The sequence below is a fragment of the Camelina sativa genome, chromosome 11 (genome assembly GCF_030686135.1).
Source record: "Camelina sativa cultivar CO46 ecotype springtype chromosome 11, ASM3068613v1".
In the NCBI taxonomy this organism is placed as follows: Eukaryota; Viridiplantae; Streptophyta; class Magnoliopsida; order Brassicales; family Brassicaceae; genus Camelina; species Camelina sativa.
Genome location: NC_141890.1, coordinates 31,081,742 through 31,109,094, shown reverse-complemented (window position 1 = coordinate 31,109,094; position 27,353 = coordinate 31,081,742). Strand labels below are relative to the sequence as shown.

The 27,353-nt window shown below is 31.3% G+C and overlaps 4 protein-coding genes and 1 long non-coding RNA gene across 14 annotated transcripts; 4 read left to right on the top strand and 1 right to left on the bottom strand.

Moving 5' to 3' along the window:
- Positions 1-5,034: 5,034 nt before the first annotated feature.
- LOC104724541 (uncharacterized) lies at positions 5,035-8,192 on the top strand. Of its 2 annotated transcripts, XM_087471811.1 has the most exons (3): positions 5,035-5,272; positions 5,547-7,563; positions 7,668-8,192. In XM_087471811.1, exons 2-3 carry the CDS (start codon positions 5,616-5,618, stop codon positions 7,862-7,864), a joined length of 2,145 nt encoding a protein of 714 aa, XP_087327937.1. In that variant the 5' UTR covers positions 5,035-5,272; positions 5,547-5,615; the 3' UTR covers positions 7,865-8,192. The 2 variants fall into 2 exon arrangements, with proteins under 2 accessions (XP_087327937.1, XP_010441344.2); XM_010443042.3 differs by lacking the exon at positions 5,035-5,272 and having other exon boundaries at positions 5,487-7,563.
- Positions 8,193-8,417: 225 nt separating this feature from the next.
- LOC147934657 (GLABROUS1 enhancer-binding protein-like) lies at positions 8,418-10,225 on the top strand. Its single transcript, XM_087472726.1, has 3 exons — positions 8,418-8,726; positions 8,977-9,084; positions 9,762-10,225. The coding sequence occupies exons 1-3, from the start codon at positions 8,418-8,420 to the stop codon at positions 10,221-10,223; spliced, it is 879 nt and encodes a 292-aa protein (XP_087328852.1). The 3' UTR covers positions 10,224-10,225.
- Positions 10,226-13,967: 3,742 nt separating this feature from the next.
- LOC147934656 (uncharacterized) lies at positions 13,968-17,767 on the bottom strand. Of its 9 annotated transcripts, none has more exons than XR_015570499.1 (6): positions 17,534-17,767; positions 16,832-16,946; positions 16,391-16,450; positions 15,805-15,854; positions 14,410-14,537; positions 13,968-14,319 (listed from the first exon to the last, which is right to left on the bottom strand). It is a non-coding gene; the product is annotated as an uncharacterized LOC147934656 (long non-coding RNA). The 9 variants fall into 9 exon arrangements; XR_015570500.1 differs by having other exon boundaries at positions 16,832-16,938; positions 17,534-17,762; XR_015570507.1 differs by having other exon boundaries at positions 16,827-16,946; positions 17,534-17,761.
- A 3,767-nt stretch (positions 17,768-21,534) lies between these two features.
- Positions 21,535-23,020, top strand: LOC104724540 (F-box protein At5g49610-like). The gene has a single exon (XM_010443041.3). It carries the CDS (start codon positions 21,704-21,706, stop codon positions 22,802-22,804), a length of 1,101 nt encoding a protein of 366 aa, XP_010441343.2. The 5' UTR covers positions 21,535-21,703; the 3' UTR covers positions 22,805-23,020.
- Positions 23,021-23,672: 652 nt separating this feature from the next.
- On the top strand, positions 23,673-25,076 carry LOC104728457 (F-box protein At5g49610-like). The gene has a single exon (XM_010447431.2). The coding sequence runs from the start codon at positions 23,761-23,763 to the stop codon at positions 24,901-24,903; it is 1,143 nt and encodes a 380-aa protein (XP_010445733.2). The 5' UTR covers positions 23,673-23,760; the 3' UTR covers positions 24,904-25,076.
- The last annotated feature ends 2,277 nt before the right edge of the window (positions 25,077-27,353 follow it).

Here is a 27,353-nt window from a genome sequence, read left to right as displayed (position 1 = left end):
TACACCATCAGATCCGGATGCTTCTTCGTAAAATACTCCAATATTGATGTTTAAGATACTCCGACTATTCCTGTAATATCAACAACAAAAAATACAATTAGTAAATACTATGTTTAGAATGTGTTATAAATTAGTTGGTAAATATGTGTAAAAATACAAACCTTGACATCATTATTGTTTTCACGGATATGCGCTAGACGTCCTGAGCTTTTTGTTTTGCTTGGTCACCTCCGTTCTCTAATATGCCAATCACTGCCTCATATAACTATTTGTGTATTTTTTTGGGTTGTTGATGTCAATAAACTTTGATTTAGAATACCCAGTGCCAGTCTGGCAACATCCGGGGCCAATTAGGGCTTTTTAAAAAAAAAACTGATTTATTTTTTGTTCATTATGGATTTTTAATAATTTTTAAAACTAATTTTGGGAAAATTATTGTTTTTTTAGCCCAAAATATTTTTTATTAATCATTGTTTCCCATAATTTTGTTTTTGTTAATTTGGGGAATTATGGGGATTTTTCTTAATATGGGATTTTTTTTTGCTAATTTTGTAGTTTTTTTTTACTAACTTTGGGCTATTTTATTAATTATGAGGCCTTTTAATTAAACTTGGGTTTATTTTTGCTAATTTTTGGAGCCTTCTTTAACTATCGAAGTGAGACTTTTTATTAATTATGGATCTATTACTTTATTACTTGTTTATATTTATCAATTTTTTTTTTAATTATTTCTACAAAATGGGCCTCGAAAATATGAGGCCTAATACAAATGTTTTTTAAAAAAAAAATTGGTGCATGACCGGGCCTAACAAGACCCATAAACCGGTGACTAGCCAAATTACAGAAGTTCACATTCTTCTGACATGACCAAAAAATCAAAAATGGTTCGCCAATGTTGTTTCTGCAGTTTTAATAAACTAAGGAGATTGGTTGGTTTGTTAAGTTTATTTAAATAACTACAAAAGAAGAAACAAATAGCATTATTGGTATGTATGAGGTAGAAAAAGACATCGTTTGGCAAACCTTTTCTTTATACACTAAAATTACAAAATATATTCACTATATCATATGATGAGCAGTATCTTTGATCTTGGATGTATAGTGTTATCGAGCAAATTATAAACAGTGTCACTAAAATATGTTGAATGATATTTTTGTAATTAGAACTAAAAATAAGGATAAATGTTGTTTAAAAAAAGAAGAACAGAGAACTAATAAATTTATAACTCAGACTATATAATTTATTTTTCAGTCAACCATGTATATTAATTAATATACCCCATATTATTATATTATATTATATGATATGATAACTCTTTTAACTCAATAGTTAAGCATGTAAGACATACGATGTGCAATTATCATGATACTATAATATTTAACATATAAATAAAATAGTTATCTACACAAATCAAAAATTACTTGACACTATTTGGTGATAAATAGTATAATGGATATCAGAAAAGCAAGTTTATATCGATATCAATAAATGTAAAATTGTAAACTTATCGTGATTATTTGCTAAAATTACAAAATATATTTACTATATTATTATGATAAACAGTATTTTCGATCTTGGATGTAAAGTTTTATCGAGCAGATTATGAACAGTGACAATCGAATATGTTGAATGATATTTTTGTAATTAGAACTAAAAATAAGGATATACAGTAAAACCTCTATAAAGTATTAATGTTTTGGAATCATGACATTTTATTAATTTATCTAAAAAAATAAAATTATAAATTTATAGTGTAAATTAATATTAATTTATAGATTGTATATTTTAATTTTTGTCAGTGGAGTGGTGTACAAATACGAAATCCTCTTCCGCCTTGAAGTGTTTGAAGACAATATTGTGCACTTACACCAACAGATCCGGATATTTTTCTGTTAAATACTCAAATATTGATGTTTGAGACACTCCCACTATTCCTGTAACGTCAACAAAAAAATACAAATTAGTAAATACTAAACACTATGTTTGGAATGTGTTATGAAATAAAAACTAGTTAGTAAATATGTGTAAAACTACAAACCTGTATATCATTACTGCTTTGACGGACATGCGTAAGACGTCCTGAGCCTTTTGTTTTGTTTGTTCGCCTCCGTTTTCTATATGCCAATCATGTCTTCCATAACTATGATCTAGAATAACCAATGCAGGTCCCGCAATATCTGATGCCAAATAAGAAAACAAATTTTGGACCTTTTTTAAAAAAAATGATATATTTTTTGTTCATTATGGGTTCTTAATAATTTTTTTTATTAATTTTGGGGAAATTTGTTAATTATTTTAGCCCAAAATAATTTGTTTTATTAATCATTTCCTCCCATAATTTGTTTTGTTAATTTTGGGGCTTTTTCCTAATATGGGATTTTGTTTTGCTAATTTTGTAGCTTTTTCTGCTAAATTTTGGGCTATTTTATTGATTATGAGGCATTTTTGCTAATTATGAGGCCTCTTAATTAAACTTGGCTTATTTTTGCTAATTTTTGGGGTCATTTTAACTATTTTAGTGAGACTTTTGTAGCTTTTTCTGCTAAATTTTGGGCTATTTTATTGATTATGAGGCATTTTTGCTAATTATGAGGCCTCTTAATTAAACTTGGCTTATTTTTGCTAACTTTTGGGGTCTTTTTAACTATTTTAGTGAGACTTTTTTATTAATTATGTTCTTAATACTTGTTTAGATTTAAATGACATTTTTGTAATTAGAACTAAAAATAAGGATAAATGTGATTTAAAAAAAGAGGAAGAAAGAGAACTAATAAATTTATAACCGAGACTAGATAATTTATTTTTCAGTCAACTATGTATATTAATTAATATAGCCCATATAGTATTATATTATATTGTATGATATGATAACTCGTTTAACTCAATAAATATGCATCTAAGACATAAGATGTGCAATTATCATGATACTACAATATTTAACATATAAATAAAACAGTTGTCTACACTAATCAAAAATTATTTGACACTATTTAGCGATAAATGGTATAATAGATATCAGAAAATAAAGTCATTAAAATTAGATTAAAAAGAAGTATATATCAATAACAAAATCTGTAAAATTGTAAACTTGTTGTGATTATACGCTAAAATTACAAAATATATTTAGTATATCATATGATGAACAATATCTTCGGTCTTGGATGTAAAGTGTTATCGAGCAGATTATGAACAGTAACAATGAAATATGTTGAATGATATTTTTGTAATTAGAACTAAAAATAAGGATATAAAGTAAAACTTTTAAACTAATAATGTTGGGAAATGACATTTTATTAATTTATAGTGATATTAATTTATCTAGAAATTAATAATTATTATTTTATAGTGTAAATAATATATGGTGTAATTATTAATTTATAGATGTATATTTAAATTGCTTAAATTCTTAAATATTATGAATTAAGAAAATTTTAGCAAAAGAAGATTAGATTTTCTGATGTTATAAATTTTATGGTTTTACAACTGAATTTGTAATATTTAGAAAAAATTAGTGACGATAAATTATAAATACTATAAACAAATTCACTTATACGCATGACATACACAAATTCAAATTTATGAATAATAATATCAATTGTCTTATTTTATCTAGAAATTTGAAAATGATGTAGTTATTGTCATTTGTCAATTGTCAATTCAAATTTATGAATAATAATATCAATTGTCATTTTATCAAAATGAAAATGATGTTTATCTAGAAATTTGAAAATCTTTAGCTATTTTTAGGACATGTTATAGAATATTTTATATTATTGTAGTTTGAAAATACAGCATAACAATTTTTTTATAGTTATGAGCTCTAGGGAAAATTCATAATCTTAATGCATGTGTGTAAATTTACATGATTATTAATTTATGATTTTATTGGGACTATCTTTTACATAGAGATTTTTAAAAAGTTATTATCTTACTATTTTATCGAATTTTGATATTTTTTACATTGGTCTGACTCGACAAGCAAAATTTATTAATTAATACGGTATTAATTTATAGAGGTTTTACTATATGTGATTTTAATAAAAAGGAGAAAGAATGAGAACAAATAAATTTATATCTGAGACTAGATCTTTAATTTTTAAGTCAACCATGTATATTAATTAATATAGCCCAAATTCAAAACCATCAAGCAAAACATTCATGTAAATCAATCATTTGCAGACAGTGGGATTGACATTGGCTTTGATTAGTTCAAAGTGATCAACCTATTTTACTCCTCAAGTAGGCTAAGTGTGTGGGAACCCTTAGGCGGCATATATATGCTTTGGATGGAACCTGTTCACCTGATAGGTTTGTGACTTGAATCAAAAGATTATTATTCCAAATTGTAGGAAAAGATGAAATAGTTAGAAATTTTACAAATCAGAATGGGAGCGTTTGACCAAGCTTCCTGAAGCAACTCCAACAACCTGTGTGTTTTAGTGCTATTCTCAGCTTTAGACACCCCAACAATTTGGTAGCAGATGTTCCCTACAGCTTTAGGTTCACAGTCAAAATAGTCATCATATCCATCTTTCAAGATGTGTACACCACACTCAATATTCTTGTTATTATCTGAGCAGGTGAATTCACGATCATTACACCTTCTTTGTTTCTTGACAACAACTTGGTATTGGACATATCAAAAGATATATGTACCGTATAAATGACACATTTAGTGCCCTATAGCATGTATCCAAAAGAATAAGCAGAAGATTTAATCGATCAAGTTTTTTTGTAAAGACTGCACCTGAGATGAGTTCATAGCTGACTCCATGAGAAGATTCGGAGGAAACAGAAAATTTCCAAATTAAGGATCTGAAAACCCAATCCATTTGTAAATTTTGGTTTGTAAACCAAACTGGAGTTGCATTTTTTTAAAACACAATTAGTAAATTTTTAAAACACATCATTTCTGTTTATTTAATTCGTCTATAAAATGTTGTCATGCCACATATCGATATTTTTTTTTGTTCGACAGCACAACACATTCACGTATTGAATCATTTAGTGCTGAGTAAAAATCTGCAGGACGCATGGATAATTTGGCGACGTGACGACCATAACATAAAAAGTATCTTATAGTATGACAAAACTCGCAGGATGACATTATTACTCCAACGAACCAGGACATGTTTTCAACGATTAATCACAATTCTGGGAAAGAAAAAAAGAAAAAAAACGTTTCTGTCCACCTTTTGATTCCTTTCTCCTTTGAATCCTGCCCGTGAATCTAAGTTCATTGTCCGGTACGGTGAGAGACGTTCTCTACAGGTAAAATTGAGACGGTTGATATTTCCATTCTCTCTTAAAGATTCTAAATGCCGGTTTGATGAGATTCTTGTTTGGTGTGATCAGTATTTTTTTGTGATTGTATTATGTGATTTTTGTATGCTCGCTCCATTGATCGATTCTTGACTTTCTATAAAAGGATCTTCGTTTTAGGTTTTTGTTTTTGCCTCAAAACCCTATTTAATAATGTCTGAAATGTTTCTTTGGTCTAATTCTGATCTGCTGTAATTGAAATTTTGATTGGTTCATTCAACAGTTTTGTTGGTTTTGATTAGAGAGATAAAAGAGATTTTGAGGATTTTCACAACAGAACATTTGCTGTCTGATGGAGCAATTCAGACAAATCGGCGAAGTTCTTGGAAGTCTTAATGCACTTATGGTATTACAAGATGATATCTTGATCAACCAAAGACAATGCTGTCTCTTGTTAGATATCTTCAGTTTAGCTTTCAACACCGTTGCAGAAGAGATCAGACAGAATCTCAAGCTTGAAGAGAAGCAGACTAAATGGAGAGCTCTTGAACAACCTTTAAGGGAGCTTTACAGAGTTTTCAAAGAAGGTGAGTTGTACGTTAAGCATTGTATGGACAGTAGTGACTGGTGGGGTAAAGTTATCAATCTTCATCAAAACAAAGATTGTGTTGAGTTTCATATACACAACTTGTTCTGTTATTTCTCTGCCGTTGTTGAATCCATCGAGGCCGCTGGGGAGATTTCTGGTTTTGACCCTTCTGAGATGGACAGAAGGAGAGTTGTGTTCTCAAGAAAGTATGATATAGAGTGGAATGATCCTAAGCTGTTTCAGTGGAGGTTTGGGAAACAGTACTTGGTACCAAGGGATATTCTCAGCCGGTTTGAGAATTCTTGGAGAGAAGATAGATGGAATCTGGTGGAGGCATTACAACAGAAGAGGAAATCAGACAGCGATGATATTGGCAAAACCGGGAAGCGTTTAGCTGACTTGCTTTTAAAGAAGTTAACTGGTTTGGAGCAGTTTAACGGGAAACTGTTTCCAAGCTCTATACTTCTTGGTTCAAAAGACTACCAGGTGAAGAGACGGTTAGATGCAGATGGACACTACAAGGAGATTCAATGGCTAGGTGATCGCTTTGCACTAAGGCACTTTTTCAGCGATCTTGAGCCGCTAAGTTCTGAGATTTCATCTCTTTTAGCGCTTTGTCATTCTAATATACTTCAGTACCTATGTGGATTCTATGATGAAGAAAGGAAAGAATGTTTCTTGGTTATGGAGCTGATGCACAAAGATTTGCAGAGTTACATGAAAGAGAACTGCGGACCAAGAAGAAGATATCTCTTCTCGGTACCAGTAGTGATTGATATCATGCTGCAAGTTGCAAGGGGAATGGAGTATCTCCATGGAAACGATATCTTCCATGGAGATTTAAACCCTATGAACATTCTTTTGAAAGAGAGGAGCCATACTGATGGTTATTTCCATGCGAAAATCTCTGGATTTGGTTTATCTTGTGTCAAAGCTCAGTCTTCTCGGTCATCCTCGAGACCAGGCACTCCTGATCCTGTGATATGGTACGCACCTGAAGTTCTAGCAGAGATGGAGCAAGACCTGAATGGTAAAACTCCTAAATCCAAGTTGACGCATAAAGCTGATGTATATAGCTTTGGAATGGTGTGTTTTGAGCTCATAACAGGTAAAGTTCCATTTGAAGATAGTCATCTTCAAGGTGAACAAATGGCCATTAACATTAGGATGGGAGAGAGACCTCTATTCCCATTCCCTTCACCAAAATACCTCGTTAGTCTTATTAAACGGTGTTGGCACTCAGAACCGAGTCAGCGTCCTAACTTCTCTTCGGTTTGTCGGATACTACGTTACTTCAAGAAGTTCCTGGTTGTGAATCCAGATCATGGTCATCCTCAAATGCAAACTCCACTAGTTGATTGTTGGGATTTAGAAGCAAGGTTCTTGAGAAAGTTCCCAGGTGATGTAGGGTCTCACACGGCGTCCGTGAACCTAATCCCTTTCCAACTATACTCATACCGGGTTCTGGAAAGAGAGAAGATGAATCCAAACACAAAAGAAGGCTTAGAGGGAAGTAGTGAATCTGAAAGCGTTTCAGTTGTTGAAGATCCACCCAATGCCATGATTACAAGAGATACAAAGTCATTGAGTTTAGATACAATATCTGAATACTCAGATACAAGATCAGTCTACTCAGAAGCTCCCATCAAAAAGGTCTCAGGTTTAAAGAAGAGCGGCGAAATGGCAAAGCTCAGAAAAAGTCCAAGCTTAGGTTAGTCCTAATCACTCTAATTATCACTATATTGACATGCATGATTTTTAAGTTGTTAGATCATCAAAAAGACAACTATCTTTACGTTAATATCATCAATGCAGGTTCAGAGAAGTTGAGATCCACAGGAACTTCACCGGTAAAAGCAAGATCATCGCCAAAAGCATCACCATTGAGTCCATTTGGAAGAAGCATCAAAGCAAGGAAAGATAATAGATTGCCTATGAGTCCAATGAGTCCTCTAAGCCCAGGAATACGTAGACAACAAACTGGTCATGCTTCAGATTCTGAGCTTACTTAGCTTTTCATCAAAAATAGAGAAGAAGAAGGAGAAGATCCATGAAAAAGCAGAGGACATAGTTTTTTGGTCAGTATTCAAAGCAGAGTTCGTAGTTTCATACATGAAAAAAAAAACACGAAATCGAAAACAATGAGATATTTGTATACAATTTGTGGTTAATATTTAGAGATTTTGTCTTCAAGATATGGTTTATTTGGTAGTGGAAGTTTGGAACTAGACTCATATTGTGGGGCCAAGAGTGAATTTTCAAGATTCAAATTTTTGTAACCCATTCAATAATTCTCAATAATTATTGATGTGTGTCGTCGTCTGGGTTACTATGTCACGACTCTTTCAATCTTTTTTTCTTTAGTCTCCACAAAAAAAAAAAAAAAAAAAAAAAAAAAAAAAAAAAAAAACTAGAAAGAGAACAATGAGTGAATATATTACAATTTTCCTGATGCTGTCATGCATGTTTTTTGGGTTTAAGTACTCCATTCCCTCCATTCAATATCACTCCCTGCTCATAACTTTTAGAGACACCGAAGTGTTTCCTTTTGATTCTCACTTACAAATGGTGACTAAAAATGATACTTCTTCAGTAAGTTCTTCATCATATGAGTCTTCCTCTAACGAAGAGGAACAAATATCCACTCCATCCGGACCATCAGTTACTACTCATACTAAATACACCTTGAGTTTGCAGACTAAATCTTCGTCGTCTCAAGAAGAAGAAGAACATTGTGGTGAACAGAGCTCCGAGGAGGATGAGGTTTCCTCCGATTCTGAGCAAGAGGAGCTCACCACAGAACAAACTCCTTCCAAAGCTGAGATAGCCAAGGAGAAAAAGATTTGTGACTCCTCCGAGGAGGAAAAGAAGAGAGCTACGAGGAGGATGAGACTTCCTCGGATTCCACGAAGGAACAAACTCCTTCCAAAGCAGAGATGATAGCCAAGGAGAAGGAAATCTGAGTCTCATCGTCTGAGGAGGAAGAAGAGGACAGTAGTGGAGAAGATCTCTCTGAGAAAGATGAAGCTTCTTTGTATAATGAAGAAGTTTCCAAAAAGAAAGAAACACCTTCCAAAGCTGAGATAGCTAAGGAGAAGGAGATCTGTGTTTCCGGCAAGGACAGAAGCGTGTGAGTGAAGGTTTTTCGTCTGAAGACACCAATGCTGCAAAGAAAATGAAAACGAGTGGCAAGAAGGTTGTCCCTCTACGGTTTTGGAGGGAGGATGACGAGGTATGATTGCTTCATTACAATGCATGTCAAAAATTACATCACTCATGATAAGCTCAAATTGTAATACCCTATTGGTACTAACAGCCTCGCAGTTGTAATACTCTAGGGGTCGAATCCACAGATACTCTAGATCACACAATAGACTTATTAATCTTTTAATTATGCTAAATCAAAATATTAATTTAAAAGCAATACAAAAACAGAATTCAAAAGTGTTGTAAATTCAGAAATTAAAAACGCTAGGTCTAGGGAAATTCTCAGAAATTTATGAAATATTAAATCAATTAATAAATTAGGATTCAATCAGTTAAAATCAGATCTAAAACTCTAAAAACAATTGTAAAATAAATCAGTTCTATATGCAAATATTATCTAAATTTAAAACCCGAAAAAATTCAAATCTCTTTGCAAAATTCAAGGTTAAAAATCAGCTATAAAAACAAGTTTAGATTGTTCACAAAATTACTAAATCAAATCTCTTTGCAAGAAGTAATTTTGCTCATCAATGGTTTAATCTGGAAAATCAATTATATTCTCATAACAATTTATTTTTCTAAGTTATTAATTCTAGGTGATCAATCAAGAATTAATATTAAGAACACCCATTATGCTCCAAATCTTCATATTTTAGCTCTATTATGTTCCATCCGTGTCAATGAGTACCTAATCCTATAAAGACTCAAAAGCAACCTAGGAAACAACTCAAAAGACTCAAAAAGCACACTTATATCATGGTTAAAAACCATAAAAACCATGATCTTAAACTGTCTGCTTTGAAACCTCTTGATCTTAAAGATTTTGAACTGTATGAGAAGATTTGGGGAACCCCGTTAACAGGAACGATTGCTGCTGAAGATTCAAAAAGGAGTGAAAGAATTCAGAAGCTGGAAGGTGGTCAAAAGGATGTGATGAATTATGGACAAGGAGGAGATTGGTTTAGCCACTGGGTTTTGCTTCGTTCGGTTGCTTATCTTGGCAGGGATGAAGATGCAGTGAAAATGGATTGGGGTCGGGTTCCAGATCAAGAGAAGAAGAGGGAAGTGATGGACCGATGGAGAGTCTTGAAGGCCAAAGATGACGAAACTCTCTTACAAAAATTAGCCTTTTTGGATGATATTGTCTCTTTTATCCATCGTTGATACCTTTAGATGCAACAATGTCTCTTTGCAACTTTGGATTTGGTTTATGCTTTTTTGATTATTTCTTTTGATTTTGGATTATGCTATCTTTAAATCTACTGGTTTATGTTATGCGTTATAACTTTGTTTTGGGATTCTTACTTTTTATGTTAAGATATTGGTTTTATGTTTTGCTTATTTATATTGAATTTCGCATTTGGAATTAGACCAACTCTGTTTTAACTGGAGTATTCGTTTACTATGTTCTCTCGTTGATACAACTTTGAAGTATGAAGTGTTTCTTGCACAAAAGTTTAGTTGAACCGTTTTCTCCTGTTACATGTGAAACTGTAGTGGTATTGGTCTCACTTTGAATTGGCTAATGCTCTTCATTGTCTTGGTTCCGTATACATATATAGGCACAACTTCTGCATTCTTAATAAATAAAAAAATCAAATTTTGTATAACTTTTTTTTTTTTGGTTCTAAACATAAACACATCAGCTTTTGTATAAGAGATCAAATTTTAATTATTCTGTTTTGTTTTGTTTCTTTAAAACAATTACGCAATTTATGTTTGTAGTTTTTAACATTGTTTTTGAACAAATCAATCACCCATTCATCAATTTTTTTTTTTAAAAAAAGGTTTCTGTAAATGGAAACTAGTCTTTGATTTTAGTAGCCAATTTTCAAAGAAAATGTACAAACCCTATTATTTTGGATTTTTTTTCTCAAGAACTTCCTTTTTCACATAAACTATTTTTCCATTTATTGAACGGAAAATAGAATATACAAATTTTCACCAATCAATATTCTATATGGTTCGTTGTTATAAAAATAATAAGTTCATAAATCAAAATTTGATATATGTGATCAGAGAGACCTACACATATTTAATGAATTTTAATTTTAATTAATATGAAATTATTTTTGTTGATATATGGTCGCAAACTCGCAATAACTATCAATATTTGATCAAGAATATGTCTTACCTTACGAGTCAGAAAATGTATGATCCCTTCCTACTCAGACTACGTCAGAGTTGGTATGAATAGAAAAGCCAATTACCAAGCAAAGGCGTGCCGATGGAGAGGGAATATGAGAAGATAAATGTATATCCAAGTATTCCATGTTGTTATCGTATTTTTATTTATTTTCTGAAAAAAATATATCATCATTTACCTCTGTTTTACTTCATACTAGTGATCGACCCGCACGTACGTGCGGGGACATTTTTTTTTAATGTTTAGAAACTTTTATACTGTTAGTTTTATCATAAAATTAAAGATTATGTAAGTCTATATGTTAAAATGTCATAGCAAAAGTAATAGGCCATTAATATTGAAGTCCAAATTTATTTTGGAGATGGTTCGTTTGTAAAAAGTTGGGTCATTATTGGGTCCAATATTCATTAACAATTATATGTATTGAACAAAGAAAACAAAGATTACTTCAAAAAAAAAAAAAAAAAACAAAGAAAAAAGATGAAACGACAAACACAAAAAGGTGTGTCCAAAACAAAAATCGATTCCAGCAAATTGATATGATTCATCCGATAATCTTTGAGGCGAATCCGAATCCAATCCAAAAACTCGATTAAAGCTCTATCATCAAACTATCTCGTTCGATTATCTAAATCCTGTTTTAGACAAATCCAAATATTTAAGGGTGGATGTAATTCCTTTTCCGTTTCGTCGTGTCCCATCTAATTGTGTCATACACTCTTTCCTAAATTCCTGTTGCATGAGATACTTTTTATTTCTGATTAAAAACGACATTTAGGCAAAAACAGGAATTTTTGGACATCCCGTATGGAGTAACACAAACACAAATATAGTATATTTATATATCATATGTTATAATATAAATATTACAAAATTAATTGACTTTTTCTTCTTGTTAATTTATAGATAATTCATCTAGTTTAAAATTTTTAATTGTTATATAACATATTATGTATTTAATTTTTATTTTGAACTTATGCTTGAAAATTTCCTGCGGGTTTATTTTAATTTTAACCAAAACGTGCGGAGTTTATTTTGAATTTTTTTCTTCTCAAACTATTTCTTGTTTAATTTTAGATTTTTGTGATTGTATGATTATTATTTATCATAGGTTTTTTTAAGTTTAGTTGTAATTTTTATAAAATAATGGTATTAGTGTTAGTATTGGCCTATTGGGTCATTTTGTACATAATACCCACAACATGTTAATGAGCCTGTATGATTTCACTTTAACTGGGCCGTAACACCCATGAAATGTTATTAGGTGTTTTGTGAAAAGAAAAAAAAGAAGAGAACGAAAGGACATACAAAATTGGATCTTCTTCTCCACTCCTCTTCGACTCTTATTCTCAACGAAGCATATACGATTACAGCTGAATCTAAATCGTTATTCTCTTTTTTTCTGAAATCCAGTTAGAATACTGATTGTCTGAACAAGTAAGTTAACAGTTGAAATTGTTGTTTCAATTTCGTTTAACAATTGAATTTGTTATTTGCCTTCTCACATACTTTTTGTCTATCGTTTTAATGGACTTTCGATGTGAGATCTGTATTCTTACAGATTATTTTAAACCTGGTTTTTGTTGGTTTTGAAGATTTTAATATCTTATTTTTTTCAAAAAAGTAGCGTTCTAAATAGAGTTGTTGTTAATTCATCAAACATGTCAACCGATTTCCTTAGGACAAACTCAGATCCACCACTACAATAACTGCTTTTTGATGTTACTGGAAATCGATTGAACTGGTAAGTTAATAGTTGGATCTATTTATCTAATTAAACCAACAGTTTAATTTATTATTTAATTTGTAATCTAAATATCTAATTGATGCATTTCGTTTGAATATAGCCTTGACGCGGAATTTGTCCAATGTAAATCCGGTATGAGACTTGTTGATCCTTTAGAAATAAGTTTGATTCATATTCTTTTTATTAAAATTTTATAAAATTACATTGTATACTTGTCAATTCTTCTTTTTAATTTTGGGTTTTATTGACCTTTTTCAGGATATGAAACAGTTGAGGACGACGATATCAAAGATAAGTAGCTAAACCAATTTTAAGTATAAATAATTACGGGTTTTAAAGTATACTAAACTCTAATACGAATTTGTTTTTTTACATTAAGATGAGTACACTAACAAACTGGCTGTGGAATAAAGAATACATCATCATTTGTTACTTGTAAGTTTTTCATGTTTCATATTCATCGCAATGTGTTGCTTTTTAATCTTGTCTCTGTTTTGTGATTATCTATGATTGACAAAGAATAATTAAAGAAAATAGTTTATATTCAATATTTTTATAAATCTAACAAAGGAATCAAATATTTATTTATAGAAAACAAAAGTTTTTAATAGTATGGAATTTTTTTTGAAATAAACTTACGATAGATATAGTAGGTATACTTCAAACAGGAAAAACCACATTAACTTATTACAAAATAATCTTAACAATAAAGATAAATCATTTATCCTTGAGATAATACATACAACGAAATTCCTTCACAAAAACGTTTCTCTGTAACAAAAACCATACTCTCTACACCATCTTCGACAGTCTTTTCATCCATTGTAATATCTTTTTCGAATATCAGAAGTGGTATAGGTTATATATTCAAAAATACGTAAAAATTTAAATCTTAAAAAATATTAAAATACAGATAACACTAAAGAAATGTTCTTACCTTGAGGAATGATTTCTAAGAGGTATTTCAAATTTTGAAACACTTCTTTGAAAACAACATTCATAGTTTCCTTACTTCTTTGAAAACAACATTCATAGTTTCCTTACTTCTTTGAAAACAACATTCATAGTTTCCTTATGAGGGTTTCCGTCTTTATCAACAATCAAAATCTTGTAATGACCATTGCATCATTTGCATCATGACATGCTGTCCAATTATTGTCATCAAACTTTCCACACAAAGTACATGGCAGATGCTGGTCAATGCATTGAAAATATTTTGTCTTTATTATGTTTTAGCTCTTTCTCAAGAGAGAAAATCTGTAATCACTACCTTGTGTCTCGTAGCTCAACCTCTAATCTCTTTTTCGGTTTGTCACTGAGCTCTGACGTTTTCATGTCACCAATAGAAAGCACTTGGCCAACAACATCTGCATTAGAAAATATTAAAAAAATATTTAATACTAATATTAGAAATATTAAGCTATATATAATTTAAACAAACAATACATTATACGTACCTATCCTGAAACTTTCAGGAGGCTCTTGTAAGTTAAAAGTTCTCTATTATTCGCCACTCACCAAAGACAATACGCCTTTGAAACTTGTTCAAGTGCTGCTTCTTAACAGTAGCATGAATGAGGGTACCCTAACAATGAGAAATAACGAAATTATATATTTAGAAAACCTTCCAAGATCATTGGAACATATATAAAATATGTCAAAAGTTTTTGAAAAAATAATAAACTTACTGCGGTATGAGCCAAAATCATCTCTAGAGTCTCTCTAGTGTATGTGGTATACTGCTTCTACATATGCATAATGTTGACTCTTATTTTCCATGTTGTTTTGAAGGCCTTAAGTTTGAAGACATGAGTGAAACCATCATTGGGAGCCATCTCTTCTACTAAGGTGAATTTTTGATCTATTTTTCTACGTTTCATGTGTTTTTAAGTGTATGTCGTATTCTCTTGTTTATATAGAAGTTTTATTTGAGTTGTTGCGATTGTGGTAATTGTAGAATATTCGGAAAATCAATTCTAGATTTTCAGTTAATGTTTTCATTTTCTTATTTGTTTGAAGAGATATGGTAGAAGATGATTGTTGATTGCATTAAAATTGTAACTGTTTTTGTTTAACATGATTGATATTATGGTAAGTTTTTGATATCAATATTGTTTTCATTCGCATAATTTTAGCAGATTAAATTACGATATGGAAATAATTTACTATGGTGATGATTATGGCAACATAATTGTTATGGTATATAATTGAAACAAAGCTGTTTGGATTCGCTGTGTTTTTTGCTGAATAATTGACGAACATATATGGCAATTATTTACTATGGTGACGTTTGTGGTGAATGGTAAGTTGTCTAAAACAGTTTTGTTTAGAATCCCTGATATATTATAAGTGTATCTAAACACTCTCTTCTTCTTCTTTTACATGTAGGATAAAAGAAATAAAAAAAATACATCATAATCATCATAATTGCGGAGGAAATATAAAAATGTCAACTAACAGAATCCCTCATGATCCTCTAGCGTATCATAACAAGAGGCGAAATAAAATCAAATCATTAACTGCATATATTTCAGTATAATCACATATATTCTCATTTCAGGCAATCACACCAACCCTTACCTCTTAATTACCATTTGTTCGTACCTCAATAAATAAGTAAATCAATAGTCAAAACAGAAAAGGGAAACAATTTGATCCAATCCCTATTCTTACTATCCTATATCATATCAAAATACAAAATCAAATCAAAAACAGAAAATCTTCTATTCAATGCAGCGAATATTCTACCTTTCACCCAAAGCAACATCAACTACTATATAAACCATAGTATAGAACGTCAATATTAAACTCATCAAACATACAAACAAACTGAATAGAAAATAGAAAATCACCTTCATATGGCTGCCACCGATGGTTTCACACATGTTTCCAATCTCAAGGCCTTCAAAACAACATGGAGGATAAGAGTCAGTATAGTTCATACTTGGAAGCAATAAGTGAGTCTATGAATCTACCCCATCATCATCATCTAAGCGAGTCTATGCATCTGAACAATCATTAACACCCAAGAAGTTGTCTAGACAACCAATACATTTGGAGAAATATGAAGAAGAAAATGGTGAGCATACGAATGATGTGGATTTGACTGACAAAAAGATCGAGACACTAAAGCTGAAGGTTGAGAATAAGTGATTTGTTGTCGTTTTCTAGCAGTTTAGAATTTTAGATTATGTATAAATCTGTTTATCCAGCTATAAACATTTCTATGAAGAAAATAGAGAAATGCAATGAATTTCTATGACGAACAGAAATTTTTTTTTGATCAAGTAACCTTTAGAATCTTTATTAGTTTTATTCACCATACTTTAGCTCCTCTATATTGAAATTTTTTTCATCATGTAATAATACAAAATACGGTGAACTGCACCTTACCATTGACTTAATGTATATAAGGTTTGAAAGTATATAAAAACGTACCAGGATCTGTAGGAGGAATGGAGGATAGTAGATGAAAATATGAAAGCAAGTCCAGCAAATCTGTGCAATCAAGAAAATATAAATCTCTTAGACCACAAGAATTCATACACTCAGATATAAGTTTGCTATAGCCTGAGCATATCTTTATTTCGGTTATATGAGGAGGCCTGGAATCCCACTTTTGCCTTTGCATCAAATCAAATATACATTATGATCCTATTTGTATTCTCAATAGTAAAAAAAAAAAAAAAAAACATGTACTATTATTATTCTGTTATTGTCTCAGTCTGATTTGTTTTCACTTTGTCTGATACCAAAAGCAAAGTATGAGATGATGATGATAAGCAAATCGTTGAGTTAAGATGAGAGATTAAAAAGGAGTCAATAAATATATATATATGACTATGATAAGAACTAAAATCTGAAACATGATTACTCTACTTGATAAGCCATTATAAAGAGGTTTTGTGCTGTTGCACTTGAACTGCGTGCATGCGTTAATCTCACATCCCATAACAATGCTTTCCATTCTTTTTCGTTTCTCTCCTCTGCAAAACTGAACAAACAATTAATGAGAAAAACAAAGGAGCGGCAGCAAAGAAATAATATAAAGATTGAAGAGACAGCTCAAGTCGACGGATTCAAATTGAATACAGGAGAAGGATGATGGAATTTGGTAAATAACGTCAAAACCCAATTGGGGCTGCTGCTAATAATAATAAAAAAAAAAAACAACAACTTATTGTAACTAATTAATTAATTAAGCTTTGTGCTTACTTAGAGTGTGTGTGAGAGAGAGAGGGGATCGTAACTCCAAAACTAATACCAGTGACATGGAAGCTAAAGCAAATCCAGCAAATGGAGTCAATCTAATTAAAGAGCTTCAAGTCTTAAACTTACATTGTACCAACAACAGCAAATCTGAGCATTTTATAATTAATCTGGATCGGAAACTTGATTTAGAAAGAAAAAAAGAAGCAAAAAAAAAACCCTCGCTCACAAATTTAAAAGTTCATGAAACACACAAAAAATCCCAATATGAGTAACTCAAGACTCAAATCTAAAACATAGCAAATCGACTTGAATCTGATTTGATTTTGTCGGAAAATAATACTAATATGAAAGAGAGGTGATTAGATTTACCTATGATGGTCATAGCCTCATAGGATTAAGCTCAGAAGATTTAGAGATTCATAAGAAATAGGAATCGAAGGTAGAAATGAGAAGAATGAAGGAAAAGGAAAAGGTATCAAGGAAGAGATCCATTGGCTGACAGGTAAAATAAGAAATTGTTTTCTCAGGCGAAACTGAAGGCGGAGACGGCAAGAATGATGTTTTTGTCGTTTCATTTTTTTCTTTTCTTTTTGTTTTTGTTTTATTTTTTGTTTTTCCCTTTTAATAAACTTCAACCAATACAAAGAATGAGATCCAATTAATTTTCAACATATGATCTATTAAAATATTAATGGACTTCTAAAATTATGGTCCTTGGGTCGATTTTTTTTTTTTTTAATCAAAATTTAACTACTATAACTCTTCTCATTATTTTAAAGTAAAATCAAATTTATAAAAAACCCCGCACGAAAGAATATATGTGAAATAGTTTAATAGTTTATAATATATATGAAATAGTTTAATTTCTATGGAGATTCGTGCAACCCTTAAGGTTCGGATATTATCCCATGAGGTTCAGATAAACGGATTTAGGTAAATAGAACCCATTGGTTATTTTTTGATATATGGGTTCGGTTTGGTTCAAGTATTACCGGGTTTAGGTATCGTAAAAAAATATTTAAATAAATTTAGTTAAATTTTGACTTATCTAAGAAATAATTTTAGATATTTTGATTATTTTTGATGTTTAGGTTTAAAACTAATTGAAAATTGAAATATTCAACATTATAACTAAAATTTTGGGTAATTGAATTATATTAATGCTAAATATTATAAATAGTTTTTTAATATATTTATATATTCGGGTTATGATGGATACCCGAATGGATATCGAGTATTATCCAATCATGACCCTAACCCGAACCCACGGTATTAGAAAATAGAAACCAATAGAGTTTTGTAGGTAAACCCGTATCCAAACCAAACCCAGTTTTTGGGTCGGATTTTGGGTTGGGTATTCGGATACGGTTTTTATGCCCATGCCTATTCTATATTATACAATCTTAAAGTAATTTGTATATTATAATTTTTTTATTGAAACGTTTGTTATCCATAGGTTTTGCAAAATCAAACAAGATGAATGGAACACATTTCTCTTATGGGTTTCGCGGGATGGGTTTCTATAGTTAAAAAATAGCAAAATCATTACAAGGCAGGTCTAACGAGATAGATTTATCCAGCTACAAAATTTAGGTCATTTGATTTGACAAATTTTAATTAATATTACTGGTAAATTTTATCGGTTTGATAGTTCACGGGAGGATATGAGACGAGTTTTTTTTGTTAGTTCCGGTCTGGGATGGGTTTTCTGTTAGTTCCGGTCTGGGACGGGTCTTCAGTTAGTTCCGATTTGGGATGAAACGGTTTCATAGTTCACAGAAAGGGAAGAGATGTGTTTAAACTTTAAACATATCACCTTTCTCTTACATTTTTTTAATGTGCCACTAATAATAATAAAAACAATCAAATCATTTTTTTCTCTATACCGAAGTAGTAACAAATCAACGAATTTGGACTATGAATGTTAATAATATTTATATAAAATACGCTTACAATATAATCTAACACGTACATAACATATTGCAAACTTGATCGTAAACTTAGTTTTTGAAATCAACCTCGCACGTACGTGCGGGTCCGAACCTAGTAATGGATAAAAACGGCCGACAAGCTATAGCATAATTACTATACGAAACAAACAAAAATGAGTGAAGCCTATGAACAGTGCTAATAGAAAGTCGTCTAACTTTGTGAGTAGGATATGGTACGTAGAACAATGGATATAAGACGATTATTTTGATCTTTAATTAATTCGCTTTGTGTGAGAAAACTTGGCTTATTTATCAAAGAAATATCATGAGCCCAATCATATCCTTTGAGAAAAACATTGTGTTGGTTATTGAATAGAGATGCATATATGTTAGTATTTACGTACGGTTGCAGAAACACTATATATACGCCTTAGTACATATATTTGGAAATTAAAATGTTTCAAAAATTACTTATAACAAGGCAAGCTATACATAATGCTTTAGCGGAAGTGTAAACAAATAGATCAGTTTATGATACTCAATGTGCACAATTTGGTGCAAATGAGTTAATGATTAAGGGTTTGAATGATTAATGCGGTCAGGGCGGCCAAATCCGTTTGCGATCTGGACAGCTCTATTTTTGGGGCGGACTACAGACCGCTGCGAATTAATCCTATTTATATGCAAAAGTGGTACTCAGTTGGTCTGCAGCGGTCTTCTCTCTGCTTTATTTGGACCGCACCACTGCGGACTACATTTGCTGAATGATAAATAAAAAGCGGTCCAATCCGCAGACGGATTTGTCTGCCCCAACCGCTGTAACCATTCACACCCCAAATATTTTCTATCCGAATGTATATATCATGCATGCTACATACATGAACACTCTCTAATATACCATCGACAATGGGCATACCCAACCCAGGCCAACATTATATGTTTATTCAACCATTTTTATTTAGCAGTACTTGTTGACACAAACAAAAGATTTGATAGGCAATAAGTGATTTTTATTTAAATTATATTATCATTCAGGTCTATTAAAGAAAGATAGACAACAAAAACTAACATCTAGGTTTCTCTAAATATCAGGGAAACCAGTCTTTGATGATTTTCGTAGCCAATGTTTAAAGAAAATGTACACAACCTATGATTTAGCATTTTCCCTCTCAAAATTTTTCTTTATAACAGAGACTAATTTTCCATTTATTAAAGGAAAATGCTATATATAAATTTCACAAAACAATTTTATATACTGTTAATTGTTATAAAATTAATTTTAATATATTGATAAACCAAAGTTTGATATCTTTTTTTTAACATCTAATTTTAGTATCTTGAACCAGAAATTACATGATTATCCATAAACATACATATACAACCAAAGTTTGATATCTATGATCAGATAAATATACATAGTTAATGAGTTTTAATTTTAATTAAAATACAATCATTTTTATTAATAAATGTTTGTAAATTCATTTCACTAGTTTTGAAAACAGAAAATTAAAATTAAAGACCAAAGACTGAGAAACTATAATATCTTTTCTATAGTTGACAACAAGAAATAAAAATAAGCAAATTATCATTCAATATTTTAAAAATTAAAAATTAAAATCTATAACAAAAAAAAAACAAAACTGCATACCAATATCTGAAACTCATTAAAAAATACTACAATTAGAAACCTAAATATTACTTAGTGATTGATTTGTCTTACAAAGAAAAAAAAATAAAGTCCAACAAAATCATTAAAAGTGAATAAGTGAAGATTTATGAAGATTCTAATTTATGAAGATTTTTGAAGAGTTCAATAAAATCATTAAAAGTGAATAAATGAAAGATTGTTAAAGATTACTAGAGAGTTTTGTTGATTAGTTTTCTAAACTCTTGTAAAATCCTCCAAAAAATATATGTATTTTTATGATACTTTTCATGACTTTGTTTTGTATAAAAAGTGTCTATAAGCATGAACCAATAATATAATAATTGAACTCATTAATAATCCTAGATTCTTTTGTTTTAATTGAATAACATAAAACCTTTAATAACTTTATAAAAGTCTGAATCAAAAAACCCAAATTTGTTAAGATTTTAAATGATTCTTTTGTTTTAATTGAATAACATAAAACCTTTAATAACTTTATAAAAGTCTGAATCAAAAAACTCAAATTTGTTAAGATTTTAAATGATTTTTTACAAATCACAAATCACAAACTAGTAACACTAAACTTTAACAACAAATTTTACCTAGCATTTAAAAATCTTTAAAACTCTATCCAAATCTCAAACCAATAACTCCCACTAAAATAATTGATAATTACAGTATCACATTTATTTCTATTTGAAACCTTATTGATATAAGAGATGCATCGGTTTAAAAGGAAACCAACATAACTTTTAGTAATAATATATAAAGAACAAAATGGAGGTAGTAAACAATCTCCAATAGATAACCTCTATTAATTAAGTTGCTTATAATTAATTATTCTTGACAAATTAGGGTATCCTTTTCACTATAAGTAGGGGATTAATCATCCAACATTTCATATTCGAAAAAAAAAACTTTTTCTATTTGATCTAATCAGAATAATTATTCCTCTACACAATGGCGACGATGAATAATTCTCCGACAACGATGATGAACGAAGACGTGATGCTAGAGATCATGTCTTATTGTCCTGCAACGGAGATGGCAAAGTTTCGTCTACTGAACAAAGAGTGCAACAAACGAAGTTACGAGTTGAGTTTTATTAATCGTAATCTCCATAGAACCAACTCTTTCTTCGGTTACATATTTCTTTACCGAGAGGTCCGGAACAAAAAGTTTGCGCCCTATTATTGGTATCACTCCAGTTTTGTCTCTGTTTTCGATAGTAAAGAAAAAAACCGAATCAGTCTGGATATTCGTCCTCCCTGTCGCAATAATGCAGAGATCAAAGCTTGTGATACACATCATGGCATTTTGCTCTGTGTCAAAGATGATAATTTGTGGGGAAGAATACCACATTACATCGTCTGTAAACCGGCTACAAAACAGTACCGGTTAATACCAAATCCGGAGACTCGGTTTCACACTGTCGCAACCGGTTTAATGGTGGTATCCTCTAACCCGTTTCGGTGTAAGATCATTAGATTTTCTTATATAAATGCCTATAATCTCTCTTGTGAAGTTTACGATTCCGATTCGGACGCGTGGAAGAGACTGAGTAACTTGGAATCTTCCGAGTTTTATCATAGAGGAGTGCAACCGGTATCGGCCTACGGTTGCTTGCATTGGTTAACGGAGAAGAACAATGTGATGCGGTTCTGCATGCGAACGGAAACTTGGTCTACCTTCCCAGTTCCGGACGAACTAGTAGACGATAACTGTCTCCTCTTGGTCAGTTACGAAGGGAAACTAGGTGTGATCCATTCGAGATGGGGAGAAGGATCCAATATATGGGTTTTGGAGAAGAGTTTTGGAACATCGTGGGTAAGATTTGAAGATGTGAAAATCAAAGCGTTAGAGGATGATATCTCCAATGAAGAACCTATATGGTTCCCAAGTAATGACACCATATCAAGGGCGGCCAGTGGTAAGCTCGGTCTCTACAACATGAGTAACGACAACTATCGTTATTTGTATACGATACCAGATTTCTACTATTACCTCCCTTTCTACTCAAACTTCGAGAGAGTTTGTTTGCATAAAGATGACGTTGAATAAAAAAAGGAGTATAAGTATTTGTAGATGATCGAGATTCGAGAATAAGGAATATGAAGAAAAATGGAAGATAACACTCTTGTAGAAGTATTTGTTTTTTGTTATTATATTGTTATTTAAATCTCTTTTTTTCATATCCTCAACTCTCTAAAATATATCTTGGGTAAGTTAAATACATTTGTAAAACAATCACCATGGATGCAAGGCTATTTTAAGATTTTTTTTTTGTTTTTTTTTTTAATTTCAAATACCTTAAATTCCAAGACAAATAATTTAGCACAAAGTGCAAGTATTTACCCAATGACATCATTCAATTATGTGAACTCTATTCCTCTGGTTTAGGTTCTTGAACCATTTAAAATTGGTGTTGTTGACAAAAACAGAACATTGAACAACCAATCAAAGATTTGGTTTTTTAGTCTTAAATATTTCATAATTTTTTTTTATATACTCTTTTTAAGAACAATTTTGATACATCAAATAAATTGTATTTCTATGATAAAAAAAAATTATAAACACACAATTGTTCAAGTTTTTCAAAAAGACATTCAACAAAAAAAACCAGAACAGAGACACATTAACATTTAATAAAATCATTAAAAACTTACTGCTATTAGGAATAGAAACTTAATGTAAAAAGATTGACATGTCGTTCAAGGAGAAAAATATGAAAAGGAAAAAATGAAATATACTATAAATTAAACGGAAAAGGTGATTTAATGTTGTTGTTTTGCTTCTTTTTTTTCTTTTTTATTTTGGAAAATCGCAAATAAGAAAAGAAAATTTTGTACCCCCAAGTCCTCGACAAATTACTATTTATTTATGGATTAGGGTAATTATTTTATTCTCTATATATAGATAAAGGATAGAGCCATCCAACTTTCAGATACGAAAAGCCTCTTTTTCTCTGATCAATCTAAAAACAATCCTCTCAAAGGTTTTTTCTCTGTCCACGCGCGATGTTGAACCAAGACGTGATTCAAGAGATCCTCTCTCATTGTTCAGCGACGGAGATTGCAAGATTCCGTCTACAAAACAAAGAGTGCAACAAACGAAGTTACGAGTTGAGATTTATCGATCATCATCTCCATAGAGCCAACTCTGTTTTCGGCTATTTTGTTCATTACGAGGACAAATGGTTTAGGTATCGCCCCCGTTTCGTCCCCGGCGTTGAAGCAGAACAAGAAGAAAAAGAAGATAAAACCCAAATCTCGCTTCAGTTTCTTCCTCAGAACAACGCAAAGATCCAAGCTTGTGATACACATCATGGGATTTTGCTCTGTATCGGTGATAGGTTTAAAGGAGCCAAAACGATACCAGAGTACATCGTTTGTAAACCTGCTACAAAGCAGTTCCGGATCATACCAAACCCTAAAACTCGATATCTGACGATCGCAACCGGTTTAATGGTGATTTCTTTGACCCCGTTTTGGTATAAGATCATTAGGGTTTCTGAACCAAGGACATGGATGAACAAGGAGGGTTTCTATAATCACAACTGTGAGGTCTTCGATTCTGATTCCTTCGCGTGGAAGCGACTGAATGATTTCGAGTTATCAGAGTTTTTCCCGAGAGAAGCAATACCGGTATCAACATACGATTTCTTGCATTGGTTAACAAGGAAGAACAACGTGATCCGGTTCTGTATGCGAACCAAAACTTGGTCTATTTTCTCTGTTCCGGACGTACTATTAGGCGATAACAGTCTCATCTTGGTCAGCTACGAAGGAAAGCTAGGTGTTACTCAATATTCGGAATCAAGAAACGGAGCTGAGTTATGGGTTTTGGAGAACAGTTTGAGAAAGTCTTGGGTAAAAGTGGAAGACGCAAAAATTACAGCGTTGGAAGATGATTATGTGCAACCCTTTTGGTTCCCAAGTAGCGACGTCGTATCAGTGGCGGCTAGTGATCGGCTCGGTCTCTACAACATGAATAGCAACAATTGTCGATATTTGCATAAGGATAAATTGTTCTCGTCCGGCCACCCACCCAGTTATCATCTTATACCTTTCTACTCAAACTACGACAGAGCTTGTTTGGATAAAGATGAAGCTGAAAGAAAAGATACGAAAGGAGTGAGAGATGGAGAGAGTAAGCTTTAATATGGTCAAGAGAATAGTAAAAAAACATAGAAGATGATTGTTAAGTAAGATTTTTTTTATTGTGATCGGACAGATTATGTCTCTCTTTTTTTTTTTTATCTTGTTTTCTCTGTTGTAAATGAACATATATAAAAGATTTATTCTATTAAGATTATGAAATTTTATCTTCTAAAGTAAATCTAAATTTAGTTTTGATATATGAATATTAAATCATGTGTTCTAAAAACCGAAATAGTAAACAACAAATGATGAAAAAACTTATATTTTGGATATTAATGGAAGATATATGATGATTCATAAAATGTTTATGGAAGATTTGACTATATATAAATCTATTTAAAACAGATTAATCCAATAACAAATGAAATGATTCTGCAATTTTATTTTCTAAAGTAAATTTAAATTTAGTTTTGATATTTGAATACTAAATCATGTGTTATAAAAACTTAGTAAACAACAAATGATGGAAAATCTTATATTTTGGATATTAATGGAAGATATATGATGATTCATAAAATGTTTATGGAAGATTTGACTATATATTAACCTATTTAAAACAGATTAATCCAATAACAAATGAAATAATTTTGAAGTTTTATTTTCTAAAGTAAATTTAAATTTAGTTTTGATATTGAATACTAAATCATTGTTATAAAAACCGAGATAGTAAACAACAGATGATGGAAAATCTTATATTTTGGATATTATTGGAAGATATGTGATGATTCATAAAATGTTTATGGAAGATTTGACTATATATAAATCTGTTTAAAACAGATTAATCCAATATCAAATGAAATGAGATGTCATCTTTACAAAATAAAGGTTATATTTTTAATTTTCTTCTTAATGATATCATATGAAGTACTATATGATAGACCTTACTTAAAAATTTTAAAATATCACAATAAAGGAACATTGCATGTAATAAGTGTGAATAAATTTCCTAATGACACTAAAAGAAAGCAATTCTAGAGATGGTAGCAAATTTGCAATAGACAATTTTGTTATAATATGTTTCTCTAAACAGACGTGGACCAACAATGAATTTAACTAACACATTTGTTAAACCAAATCTATAAAACTACAGAAGCTAAAAATTGACAAAACAAAATATATATAAACCCTAAACAAGTCATCTTGCTAACTTCTCTCTATCATCAAAATGAGTTATCCTGCAATGAACCAAGACATAATCTTAGGAATTTTGTCTTACTGTCCGGTGAGAGCAATTGAAAATTTCAGATTTCTAAACAAAGATTACTACAAACGAATGTCGGAATCTTGGTTTATCAACCTGAATCTCCTTAGAACCAATCCTGTCTTTGGAGTTTTTATCCAATACAAAGGATCTTTTTCAACATTTTATTCCACTTATTATGTCCTCACTTCTGAGAACATTCATAATAGATCTAAAGTCCCCCTCGATTTTCTACCGGTAGAGAAGGTAAAGATCGAAGCTTGTGACCCAAGTCATGGGATTTTGCTCTGTGTTGATCCTAAGTGCTATGGAAGAACAACGTATATTGTTTGTAAACCAACCACAAAACAGTACCATACTATATCAAACCCGGAAACCGGATGTTTTCGGACAACTGTAACGGGTTTAATCGTCACTCGAGCAAATCCTTTTCGATATAAGATTGTCAAACTATCTCACCAAAATAAGATAACGTTTTTAGAGAATGATAATTGCTACACACTCATATGCGAAGTTTTCGATTCTGATTCGTTTACTTGGAAACGATTAGACGATGATACCAGAAGGAGAATTCTTAAGGATTTCAAGTGTACCGGTATCGATCAACGGATTCTTGCATTGGTTAACGACTTCGAACAAGAATGTATTCCGGTTTTGTATGAAAACCGAAACATGGTCTCTCCTTCCGCTTCCGAACGATTTAACAAGAATTAGTCCTCTAGTGTTAGCAAAGTATGAAGGTGAGCTAGGAATAATACTCTGGAAACCGAAAAGCGGAGAAAACTTAAAGGGGGTTTAGGTGCTGGATAGTACTTTTGGAAAGACATGGGTGAATATGAAAGAAGAGAAAAGTATAGTAGAAGAAGATAAATTAGTTAGACCTGTGTGGTTACTCCCACAACTTAACGTTGCAGTGATGTGTGGTTTTGATTGGGTTGGTCTTTATGATATGAAGACTAATAGCATGAAATCTGAGCGTTACAAGATAAGCCTTCCATTTACTGTTGATTACAATTCTTCTTCCGTTGATTATTTCCCTTTTTACTCTGACTATGAAAGACTTAATCTGAACGAAGGTCCAACAGTTGTTAAGACAGTCAAGAGTGTGCCAAGATAATTGGTAGAATGGTAGGTAACCAACTTTTGTTGTATTGAAATTATCCTTTATTTTTAGTAAATCAAAGACTATAGAGTATGTTATTTATGATTTGTAAAATTATATTTGAGCATATTCAGTGTTTTCTTGATG

Excerpts from the sequence above, each read along its gene's own strand:
- LOC104724541 (XM_087471811.1), top strand. The coding sequence starts at position 5,616 with ATGGAGCAATTCAGACAAATCGGCGAAGTTCTTGGAAGTCTTAATGCA. Across the intron at positions 7,564-7,667 it reads CAGAAAAAGTCCAAGCTTAG|GTTCAGAGAAGTTGAGATCC; the intron begins GTTAGTCCTAAT and ends TCATCAATGCAG.
- LOC147934657 (XM_087472726.1), top strand. The coding sequence starts at position 8,418 with ATGGTGACTAAAAATGATACTTCTTCAGTAAGTTCTTCATCATATGAG. Across the intron at positions 8,727-8,976 it reads CCGAGGAGGAAAAGAAGAGA|AAGCGTGTGAGTGAAGGTTT; the intron begins GCTACGAGGAGG and ends CGGCAAGGACAG. Across the intron at positions 9,085-9,761 it reads TTTGGAGGGAGGATGACGAG|ACTCAAAAGCAACCTAGGAA; the intron begins GTATGATTGCTT and ends AATCCTATAAAG.
- LOC104724540 (XM_010443041.3), top strand. The coding sequence starts at position 21,704 with ATGGCGACGATGAATAATTCTCCGACAACGATGATGAACGAAGACGTG.
- LOC104728457 (XM_010447431.2), top strand. The coding sequence starts at position 23,761 with ATGTTGAACCAAGACGTGATTCAAGAGATCCTCTCTCATTGTTCAGCG.